The 12,548-nt window shown below is 34.5% G+C and overlaps 1 protein-coding gene across 3 annotated transcripts in view; it reads left to right on the plus strand.

The window, feature by feature from the left end:
- Positions 1–12,337, plus strand: part of CRISPLD1 (cysteine rich secretory protein LCCL domain containing 1) — a 38,400-nt gene extending 26,063 nt beyond the window's left edge. For 2 of the 3 annotated variants that reach the window (XM_071421269.1, XM_071421272.1), the window contains 5 exons: positions 1,856–1,899; positions 1,986–2,058; positions 4,180–4,255; positions 8,713–8,843; positions 10,751–12,337. In XM_071421269.1, coding sequence (XP_071277370.1) covers positions 1,856–1,899; positions 1,986–2,058; positions 4,180–4,255; positions 8,713–8,843; positions 10,751–10,802 — 376 coding nt within the window. In that variant the 3' untranslated portion in view covers positions 10,803–12,337. Of the gene's footprint in view, positions 1–1,855; positions 1,900–1,985; positions 2,059–4,179; positions 4,256–8,712; positions 8,968–10,750 lie in introns of those variants that run through there. The other variant, XM_071421261.1, reaches the window with a different exon arrangement.
- The last annotated feature ends 211 nt before the right edge of the window (positions 12,338–12,548 follow it).

A 12,548-nucleotide genomic window follows, 5' to 3' on the forward strand; every position in this document is an offset into this window, starting at 1 on the left:
GGTAATAATCAGTGGCAGTGCTCTCACCCTGTGCTTTGCAAACAAATGATACAGGCTGTGACACCTGTCATCATTTCCCTTTTCAACAGATATGTCTAAGCCAGCACAGAGAGGAGCATTGACATGGTAGACCAAATTCAATGGCCTATAATTTGGACTACCTGGGTAGCACTTAAGGAATTTATATCAATCAGTTTCTCTGGGACATCTGATGACTGGACTCTGTTTGATTTACCTGCCTAAAAATGAAGATACGACAAACATTTCTATTTTTTTACTTGCTTTGATACAAAGAGAGAAATAGATCTAGATTATATCAATACTAACATATAAGGAGCCAGCTTGCTTACAAATGTAGGAGTAGATAAGCTGTTAAAAACTCTTTAAACTGGAACCAATTGATTTCCCATCAGTTGAAATCTCTGACTTTCTATGCTATATGAGAAAAACCTGTATGATTGTCCAGGCTACAGAGTGCATTTAGCACCTATCCTCTGAGAATTGGAACTCAGGGGAAGTTATTTTGGCTGTGGGATAAATAAAGATTATTTGTCAAAGTTTCAAACCTTCAAAAGGCCCATCAATAAGGCAGGGGATGCCTTGCAGCTACCTGACTCTCACCAGTGTCTGTAGATGGAGCCTTACATAAACTGCTATTTATTATATTCCAGAATAGATGAAATAAAGTGGATCTCGCCTCTACTGTGTATTGCAAAACAGAATAGAGAATACAGAAAAGTCAGTGTCAGGGCAGCATACAGCAAGTGTCCTAGTCTTCAGCTCCTTTGATTTCTTATCAGGATAGCTAATACCAATATTTTTTCAGCTGCTGGATTTTCTTAGGATAGGGTCCTGTTCTGAATATCTCAACAAGCTAGTAAATAATAGAATCGTATTCCTACATCAGTGTTTGACAGTGCTAGGGCAACAGAAGTATGAGCTACATCAATGAAAGCTAATCCAATAAATGAGCAATGTGCAATTGATGGGTCATACAAGTAAACAAACTGATGCAGGCAAACAAAACAGTGAGGTCCACAGGAGCAATTTGCTCTAAAGGTGAATAGGGAATAATTTCCTAGGTTTGTTGTTTTTTTGGGATTATTTTGTTTGGGTTTTTTTTAATAAGTAACTTCATGGGTGCCAAAGGCATCCTCAGCTTATTTGTTACAGATGAAAAATACCACAATCAGAGGCATACCCCAGGAGTCAAAAGAGAAGGAAAAGAGAAGATGGGGGGAATAAAATAGAAACATTCATCAATTTGTAATGAAACAACATAATCTATGTACCTGACTTTTTATAGCAAGAGGAAGCAGGTACATCTGAGTGCCATATAATTACTGGGAAAAAAACAACTCTTGCATGTTATACTAGGTTTTAATGATGCTTATGATAACAGGAGATGCAAGTTCCAAGAGTAAAATTTAATTAAACATTTCAGGAAGGCTGTGAGGAGAAACTCTTCTCGGTGTTGGAGTTGTTGATAGGAATGAACCTTTAGCAAAAGGTGAATGAGCTCTTTTGGTAGATGAAAGCTTCTGAGCAACCACATGCTACATTATGAGGGACCAATATATTGCTTAATTGGTTCCTATCGCAAGTTCTCTTTGCAAATGAAACTCCTGAAAGTTTAACATGCATTCCTGTTTCTGAAACACATTCACTGGGAGTACAAAGTAGATGTGTCATTGCAATAAATATGTTTCCAACTGGGGAGAAGGGGATGCATGGAGTAAAAACTGTCTGGGGACATTCTCTTGGCTTTAGTTCCATATTTTCTAATAAAAATTATTCTAGCTAAAAGAAATCACTGAAATATGTTATTTACTGATAATTTCTAATATTTCTTCAGAAAATACCAATCTGCCAACTCCTTCACTGTCTCTAAAGTAACAGGTTAGTATTTATTTCTTACAAACTCAGTACTACTCTGTTTTTTCTAAATAGTAAACATTTACTTGTTTGTGTTTTATTTTCTTCAGTTCAGGCTATCACCTGTGAAACCACAGTGGAGCAACTGTGCCCATTTCAAAAACCAGCCTCACACTGTCCAAGGTAAAGTTCATAAAATGTTATTAATTTTAAGTGCTGCTCTATTTTCTGCCATTTACTAATTATTTAGGTCATCTTAAGTTGTTGAGAAAGGTGACAACAATAGCTGTAAAAATGAAGTCAAAAATGCTCAAGTGATATTTTAGTCTTTGGTCTCAGTAGAAGGCAAGGTAGGTAAAGATGATTTGCAGGATTTTTCATTAGGAAAATCTCTTTTTCTTTCACTCAGTAAGATCCTGTTGCTAATCTTAGTGAAATCCTTACACTAAAGACTGTGAATAAAAGTACATTTTTATTTTTCATTTTCCATTATTATATATATGCACCTTGGGCAAAGTACACTTTATTTCAATTTATTTACCTGTAAAACAGATACAATAGAAGGATAAAATTCAGATAATTATCATAGAAGTTACCAATTTGCTTGGGAGTTCTGGAGAAACTGGATTTAAAAAAAAAATTAAATATATCTGGTTAAGGTAAGGCCTGGTCTGCAGGTTGGCTTTAAATATCTGTGCGATTTCTCTGAAGCCTGTGATTTAACTCTTCAACAGACACTTATACCGCAATATTTTGACAAAGGAGTTTGGTAACAATTCTTAAAACCATAGATGAGTCAAAGTAAATACACTGCAGCATGATTTACCACAAATTAAGCTGGAGATATCCACAGGATTACTTTCATAGCAATCCTACAGCCAACACAGGAAACAAGTACAAAGCCATAACTGCTAGGAAAACATCCCTTCATGTAGCACTTGGGTCCATGGACTTACTTGGTGTTTGGCTATGACTCCTGGCTTCGAGCTGGAAGATGTGGAGAAGTAAGCTAAGGACTGGAACACAGGAGTGGATGGGTACATTCTACTATCTTTTTCTTTTTCTTTTCATTATTAAAAACTAAAGCCAGCTTCATTGACAGAAAAACAGGTTTTGGTTTTAGGAAAATTAAAGAATAAGTACAAAGTTTAAAATTCTGTAATGCTGATGTGCCAACTTAAGGAACTTCACAATGGCAATGATTCATTCAAGATTCCGTGCATGCTCTTAATTCTGGAAGTGTAGTCTTGGGAATTACAAGCAGTAGTCAGCATTGATTGCATTGATTACACAACCTCATTTTTCCCTCTTACTCCCAGCTCATAAATCAGCAGGCCTTCAACAGGCTTCTTCAACTTCTTGCTTCCTTCTAACAAAATATCTTTCCTGAATCTTATCAGCATGTTTTAGTTACCCATCTGGCAAGACTCTAGCATGCCCAAGTGATTTGACTTCCCAAATATTGATTGGAGCCTGGATAACATTTTAGAGAAGAACACTTGTCCAGAGCTGCCCCATGTGGGGTGGCTCAATTTTTCAAATGAAATAGCTCAGAGTAGACCTAGAGTCAGCTGATGGTTCTTGCTTGTAGCATATCACAGTTAGCAAATAAAATGCTGACACCTTTTGTACTATACTTAGGTTCCCACATGTTTTTCCTGTTCATTTTGAAGGTATAGAAGACATGAATCACAGAGAAAATTTTCCTCAAATGTTAACAAAATGGAGTTAATAAGGACAGTGTTTGTTTTAGTAGGTTTCTGACCTCCCAGAATCAGCTAGGAGTCTCACTACTTTCCAAGGTTTTTCATTCTAGCCACATATGCCAATGCTCAGCTTCATTATAAGTTGCTAAATTGGCTTGTGTCACCAGGTCATCAGCATTAAAGCAGGTCCTCAGTCAGATCTGCCTCTTCTGAGACTGTACATTTTGTATAGGGCACTTAGAATCAGATGAATTATAGAATAATGAACAGGCTGTCTCCTCACTGACTTTTCTACTTGCCTCACCTATGTTGAACAAGAACATCATCTACTTATCCAAAGGAAAGAAGACCAGACTTGTTAAAGTATGATTTTAAGCACTTCATATGAACTTCAACACATCAGCAATGCTTTCAGTTGTATGGTCAAAACCTTGAAAACTGACAGATGTAAAATAGGATTATTGACCCATGTGTATAGACAATCAACTTGATTTATACTTAATTATGCTTATTTATACTTAAATATGTCATTGAACATGATATATTAATCCTCTGATACTCTTCCTAACTCTTTCTGGTTTTGTTTTTGGTCTTTCAGGGTGTATTGTCCTCACAACTGTATGCATGCAAATCCACACTACGCTCGTGTAGTTGGTACACGGATTTATTCTGATGTAAGTACAGGGATTTACATTGTGTTATAAAATGAGACATAAAATTCTATGAAAAAAATTATAATGTAACTATAAGATAGAATATTGATAATATAGTTTTCTTCCATATGATGATTTTTTACAAAAAAAACCCCTTTCTTTTCAAAAAATCTTTTTCAGAGGCTCCCATTTAAGGTAGCAGCAGTCAGATGCTGACGATATGGAAGGTTATTTGGAAACTCATTGTAGTCTTCACTAGGCTCTGAACCCATACTTCAGATTTTTTTATCAAAATTCCCATTGCTCAACATTTGTCCAACATTACCAGTGTATACTCATTTAAACCCTTGCACTTTAAATCCTGATGCAACCATAACTTCTGTCAGACTATACAAAAAATATCGCTCTTAAAATAAATGTCTACAGTCTCATTATTTTGAATATTTCTTATCTGTGTGAATAGCTAAGTATTTGCGACAGAGTTTTGATATATTTGTGTAAAGTATCTCACACTGTCATATTATTTTAACAGACTTTTTTTTATCATTCTGTTTGCTAGTAAATTTTTTCCCTGTCTTTTCTACAGCATGTTTCGTTCTGAGGTGGGTAGGAAGTCTGAAAAGAGATTTCTAATTTATGCCCCTCCTTTGTCATGTTTCCATGAAGAAGCCAGGATGTAGTGGCAGAGAAAGCAGTTTGTATTTTCAGCAGTAAACTCTAATTTGACTGTCCTATGGATGTCATAAAGAGTAGTATGGCAACCAGCTGAGTCAGATGATGATTTTCACTACTTTCCAGTTCTTTGAAATGTGTGAAATATTTACTCCTCAGCATTATGAAACTAACTGATGTCCATTGGATTACCTGAGTGTCTTGTCCTGAAAATGCTCTTGTCCATAAGTGGTGTAATGGGTGTGAATGGTATTTCCAGTTCAGAAAGATAATTGATTTGTGAAGTGGATCCTTAACGTGCATAAAAGGGGCAGTGAAAATAGATTCAATGCAAGTCCAGTTTGTGGAAGATGATTTTCTTTCAGCTCTGTGATTGTGATTGAGGGCTACAGACAAAGTTTCCCAGTGAGTTAGAAGAGACTATTGTAGGAGAAAGAAGACAGGCTTGTGTTTAATCTTGAGAGGGGAAGTCTCATAATATGTATTTTATTTGGCTGGAGAAGTCCCAGGTGACTTTAATTAGTCTTATATAGGTATACTTTAAAATTATTTTAGGTGTACTATCTCATTATTCATCATCATTATATAGAGATGTGTGCAGCCATACTGCTTTTAGGAAAAAATGGATATAAATACAGGTGGAAAACCAGAGATGGGAGTCTTCTTATCAACTTCAGGTGCTGTCAGCGTAGACATTTACACTGAAGGTGCTGTTCTAGATTATGTTTTCAGTAGTTTTTAGTACAGAGAGTACAGTGGTAAAGTAGATAAGTAGGTGTCTGCAGAGCAGAATTCATTTGAATTTTTCAGTGTGTCTACCTGACTTCTTCCAGGGGCTAGAGAACAGGAAATATCCTTTATCTAAAGAGTTTGAAGGAGTTGTAAAATTTTATACCATTTGAAGGCTTTGGTCATACAAATTTTTGTTTCAGTAGCCATATATAGAAATATTCCCTGAAACTTTTGCAAAAGTATTCATAATTCTCTGCTATGGTAAAATATAGAGAATATGATGTAGAAAGCTATTAAATAGCTCCATATTCCTATGATGGTATGTTAAAGACACTTGTGGTTTAAATGCCTTTGTAAAGTAATGCTATACTGTGGTAGATACTGGTATTTGTTGAGTATCTGAAGAAGGAAAATAATTAACTTGGTATTCAGATCCCATGACCTGTTAAAAATAGTAACAAGCTTAGGAGTGTTCACAACACAGTAATAAAGCACGGCTATATAATGCTGTATAAAGTGTTCATACTAACTTTAAAATACTGTCTTAAGCATCCTTTAGAATTTCATCAAAATTAAAGAAACAAACCCAAATCTTTGAAGTTTTCCAGAAAGTAGAAATCAGGGATGCTGATGTAAACCACAAATAATATGCTGAAATTTGTGATAGACATAATGAAATCCTGTTTTGCATAAATCAACAGGAGGCTTGCCATAGTGGTTCAAGGAAGTATGATCTGCATGACATAATACTGAGCACAGGAAATCCTGTGAGATCACTACTGGAATCTGATTCCATTTAGATGTCTAATTGTCTGATTCCAAGACAATGAGAAGTTCTTGAGAGATAAAGACAGATAATATTTTGTAAAAAAAAATATTCTCTATGTGTTTATAAAACTATTATATGCATCTATTTGTAGCTATTCCTACAAACTAGTTCATAATTTTGAATTTATACTCATGTATATATATTCATGTTATACTCATGTATATATTATTATTCATGTTATACTCATGTATACATATATTCATTTATACTCATGTATTTATATTCATGTTCATTTATTCAAAAACTATGTGAATTTGTTCTCCAGTCTCATCTGGAATGTAGCATCAGAATTTCAGTTTGTTATTCATCTGAAAATAACCTTTGAGCTGGCTTCATGGACCCCAGTCTTCAGACCTCTCCTTTTTCACATTTTCCATTCAAGTGTCATGCCTTCACCTTTGAAATTTTGTGCATTAGCCCAGCCATACTTGATTGGTCCAGTTGTGGTGCCAGCCCTAACAATGGCCCCATCCTTTGCTGGACATTGTTTCCAACAAGCAGTCAGCCTGCTCTGTCAAAATCTCCATCCCTTGACTTTTCCTTTCCTTTTTACTTGACTAGAAACTTCCAAATAGTATTGGAACAGCCACCGCGTCCTAGCCATCCTCAAATGTAACTATGAAAGTATACCCCTATGTCATGGTGTAAAGGGTGAGGGTACATTTTGGTTACTGTTATAGAGGTGAAGAAGCTGATTTTTCTTTTCCCCAGTTGTACCTCCAGCCTTTTTTTATATCTCCAGTGGAAACTGAAAACAAAGCTACTGCTGTGTTATTGTGCTAGGAATGAATAGAATGAATAGTTTCTTCTAGTTCTTCAGTGTAGTTAATTGCTTGTAAATATCATCTTTTATTTCTTCTGACTGTAATCCTGTATTGCAGAGGCCATTATTCCCCCTGGGTATTTGAAATTGCACATGATCAGTCTACTCTTTAGTTACTCCACAGTATGGATAAATAAGGTGTGGTATAATCTTAACAATAAGGCATCTCTTGGTGTTCAGGGTATTAAAAAACGTTTTGCAACCTTGGGAGGAGGAAAAGTACAGAGGGGTATAAATGGCATTCTTTCTGACATGTTCAAAAACTGCACCCAGCAGTGTGGAAAGAAAGACTCTAAAGCATCTTTGCAAAAGATTATTTGCATAAATTATTTCAGATCTTTACTGCTTTAAATATTGTAACATTAAAAGACAAACTATATATGAGTGAACCTGGGAAGTCCTGTGCTTAGAATAAAAGTAGGAAAATCATTGCTAAATTCCTGATTTTATATAGCATTGAGATTGAAAATGGCTCTGATAACATATATAAATTATTCCAATTATAACTGGAAGAAATGCAGTTTTTTGTGGCCTGTTTCACCAGCTATTTATATTGGCTAAATTTTTAAAGGTTGTTTGTGGAGAAACCTATTGCATTGAAAACTTTTCCCACTAAAAAACCTCCTTTTTAAGTGGAGATACACTGAAGCTGGAACTGCAGTTTGCTATGCTATGTTTTAAAGATTGGGACCTACCTTCTGGAATATCTAAGAAGTTTAATTTTTCTGACAATTATTAAAATGCTGAAAGAGTAGTAGAGTAGTGCAAGTTTAAATTAATTATTTAAATTAAAGTTATCAAGAATGTCACTGAGAAGTCCTTCTGTGGATATTTATTCCTCATGGGTTCACAAGGGAAATTTGTTACCAGAAAATAGATGTTTCAAGCAGCTGTAAGTGCTGTTAACAGAGAACTTTCATTTTAGACCTCTGTCTTCTGTCTGATGCTCTCATTATACCCTTCATCTAATTAGCTTTTAATATTTACCCATGCCTGGATAGAAAACTGCAATGCTCCCTTTAATTGGATCATTTCACTAATATTTGAGGATCATTTCACTAATGGATCCATCAATAATGGATCATTTCACTAATATTTGAGGCTTTGACTGATAGATCCTTTCATTTTGAAAGGCTGAAGTATTCAAACATCTTCCTGATCCTTGAACTGAAATAGCCTGAAATAAATTATTTTTGCATCATGGTGAAAGCGATCTGAAAGCTCTTTCTGAGTTCCTATAAAATGGCCTAATTCCTAATGAAGCTGATTTAAATATCGTAAGACTAATAAAATTAGTCATGCAATAAATATAATTATTTTATGTTTCCTAGACTTGGTTTAAATGCCTGTATTTGTCTTTTTTCCTAAAAATGGTGAAGTAAAAGGAGGAATGCAAAGCTGATCTGTGTCTTCCCTCCTCAGATCTCCAGCATCTGCCGGGCGGCAGTGCACGCGGGTGTGGTCCGCAACCAGGGTGGCTACGTTGATGTGATGCCAGTGGACAAAAGAAAGGTCTATGTGGCTTCCTTTCAGAATGGGATCTATTCAGAAAGGTACAGAGCCCATTTGCAAAGGTTACATTTCACTCTTGGCCTCGATAAGGACAACAGCCTGGCATTGTGTCTGCTTGTAGCTGGGGCAGTGCTAGAAGCCAAACCAACAGGCCAGCAGGGGTGATTTACAGAGCTTGCGTAACAGCAGCTGCAGTGACTTTGGAGAAGCTGAGCTAGTGGAGCTGCCTGCCTCCTCTAAGCTCATACAACATTACCCTGAAAAGCTGCTTATGAAATAAAGTAAACCTCTTGTTTGCTTTGCTGGTTCTGTTGCAGCTAACACAATATTTGATAAGAAAATTACAGTTACTCCTTTAAGGATTTTTAAAAAATTGACATTAATGATGCAGGTTCATTGGTTCCTGATGAACTGTTCATTAGTGATTTACATGGTATCAAACCAGTGATCCTGAATCATACTTAATACTCACAAACATTAAAATTCACAATAATTTAAACATATTTTTGATGTTCTTTTTTAAAATAATTTGTTTTTAACAGTGTTTTTGTGAAAGACATGGAGATGCTGTGAAAGTTCAGTATTGGGTGTATTTGTACATTGTGTGATGATAACACCTGGCTGTGTGTTGTAGATTTAATTTAATCCCTGAAAGGGTTCTCCAAGTTCCAAAGGAAGAAAGAGAAATTATTTTAAAAATATTGTACCACTCTTTTCGTCCAGTAAAGCTAAGAATGTTTCTTAGACTAAAAATGATGGCTACCTAACTAGACTATAGTCTTTCTGAGAAATTTAAGTGGGAAAAAACTTCAAAAAATTTTCTGCAGAAAACTCAGAAGTAGGAAAATAATGAGTATTTTTGTCTTGTTTTTAATGGTGGGTAGGAGAATGTCTTCCTTTTTCTCAGACCTCTCAACAATTTTGGAAGCTTGCAAAATACAGATTTTCTTTGCTCAATGGATGACTTATTTTACATATTTTTTTACTTTGTGATCATCCAATTCCCTTAGAGTTCTTCCTTACTGACACTTTTGCTGTCTATATAAATTTTCTTGAATATAGGCAGACAGGAAGAATGTTGCAAATTTGATGATTACTTATACTTTAATATATGTATTAGATACTATAAATAAATATAAATTTAAAATATGTATAAATACACATATATTTACATATTAATAATCTTGGTAAAGTTTAGGAGGTCAGAAGTTTGGAAGAGAGTCACAAGTTTTCTGTGAAGCAGAACATGATGAATTCTAATGCTGTTGAAGCCAACCTCTTCCATTGTACCTTTCCTTGCTTCCACCTCCATTTCCCTTTCCTTCCCAGACAATCTTCAGGCCGAGCTGGCTGAAGAAAAAAAAAATGGACCATTAAATAAGACATGCTGGTCCATGGTCCAACTTTTAAGGCAAAGATACTTATTCTATTAACGTTTCATTGGAATTGGGCATTTTTGTTTCTTTTCTTTTGAAGCAGATTCTTATCCATTCAGAAGGCATTCCCTTTAGTTTTGTTAGACATTAGGTCTTTGTTGAAATCTATTATTCATTGTATAAGCAATTAACAAATGAGTGATCTCCTAGGTCTGCAAGTTCTCTCCAAATACCGTTGCTAGAAGAGTAAGCATAAGATGTATGTTTTCTCTATTTCCAAAACACTTATAGCATTTTTCTTGAATTCTTTAAACCACTCTCCCTTGTCACAAAGGATTACTTGAATTTTTCTATGTTGTATTTTGTTCCTATTCAGCTGTTTCGGGAAAAAAATCTGAAATTTACGTAGTTTTTATTTGTAGCAGTTTTAAAAAAATCCTAGATAGATAAATTGAGGAGTTGTCACAAGAAGTGCTGCAGGATATTAGAATTAACAATTGAAATTTTTTAAAAAGTTGTTATTGGAGTGTTATGGTCTTAAAAATAACATAAAAACTGGTTTTATGTTTCAGTTTACAGAATCCACCAGGAAGCAAGGCTTTCAGAGTATTTGCTGTTGTTTGAATCTAGCAAGTAAAACATGTAACAGGCAAGTGAAACCAGAGCACTTGGAAAAGTTTAATACAGGCCATTTTGTGTGATTCCTGAAATTTGTATAAAGCTGTAACATTATTGTACAGAAGATGTATACTGCTTTCCACCAAAAAAATTAAGTTGCATATAAATCTTAATGAGAAAAATCTGTAAAAACAAACATGGGAGAAAAATTCATTTGAAAATCTATAATGATATATAACATTACTTTGAATCCTGTGTTAAATATTGCTATATTTTCTTAGCAGTTACTCCTATACAGTAATTCAAAGCTCATAAATGTTCTTTGTTTTCTTCATCTGAATATATTATTATATGGTGCTTTATATATGCCACTAACAGTAACCTTAAAACTATACCAGAGGGAGGCCTGAGTTTTTATTTTCAATGTACATAAAAGAAGTCATCCCAATATTTTGATAAAATAAATCATGCCTTAAAGTAAAATAAATACATATATAACGTTTTAATGATTTAAAGTAGCATTAGCCATGAAAGCATCAATGAAGAGCTAGATTGTTCTCAATTTCACACTAATCATAACAAGTACAAATACCTGTTTTGAAATAAATTGGGATAAATTCCTATAAAATATAGGAAGAAGCCCTAGGTCATGCTAACATGCTTTCCTTTAAAAAATATTCTTAAGAGACTGGGCCATTCATGTCTATTATTTTAAAAATAGATTAATAAAATATTTATTGGATGCTGCTAAGCTCTTTCCTTCAAATATCCATAATTCATTATGGCCCAATCCTTCACAGATATTCCACTGTCTTGGGATGGGTGTGTGAAACAGACATATATAAACTTGAAGGATCTAATAAAATCTTTGTATTTAGAAGTGCAGTAACCTAAAATTAAGGAATAAGCCTGAAGTTCTGCACAAACACATGCTTTAGTTTTGCCATGTGATTCCTTCAATTTACCTAAATTTGGGTTCAGAGAAAATGTAGAATTGTACACATTCAAAAAAATTTGCAAGTTTACAGCCTTGAGCTGTACATGTTATCAATATGCTAAACAATAATATAGGAGTAAATGTTAAAAAAAACCAAAGAAAATGGTAACAAAGGCTCACCTTGCTCCTTGTGACCTGGCAAATACTCCTGCAGGCCAGGAAGTATAGTGGTACGAAGCCCAGTGACAATTATGTCATTTGTTGCTTCACAATTTTAAAGAATTCATTTATGGTGAACAGCTTGATACATTAATTTTACCATATTATGGTATATGAAGAACATGTAGTGGTGATACTATGTTTCTTTCTATGAAAAGTGTATTGGTGCTTTAAGACTGAAAAGCTGTTAAACTTTATTTTTGGTATATTTTGTTTCTGCTGTTGAATTTATTTCACTTCAACTTGTAAACTTATTCATATTCTTCATATTTCAGAATACCATATTCTGCCTTCTCTTTTGCTACATGTACTACCTCATGTAGTTAGGCAAGCTTTGTTGGTTTTTTTAATCTGTTTTGAATAAAATTAATTTACATTGTAAGAATACCTTTCACTGATTTTTTTGTCCTGATTCAAGAGAAAGAATGTAATAGCCACCCTGAATATATGTCTTTGTTTGGTTTTTTTTTCTGACCTAAACATTGCAAGCAGCCATAATCTGAGGTTCTAAAACTGTAAAGGCAGTCTAGACCCAAAACTTTCATTAATTGCATCAGAAGTCTTATGGATAAACCTCATTTTTTCAAGTTTTGACC

The sequence above is a fragment of the Agelaius tricolor genome, unplaced genomic scaffold (genome assembly GCF_023055355.1).
Source record: "Agelaius tricolor isolate 1412-34295 unplaced genomic scaffold, bAgeTri1.0.p SCAF_2, whole genome shotgun sequence".
NCBI classification, from domain to species: Eukaryota; Metazoa; Chordata; class Aves; order Passeriformes; family Icteridae; genus Agelaius; species Agelaius tricolor.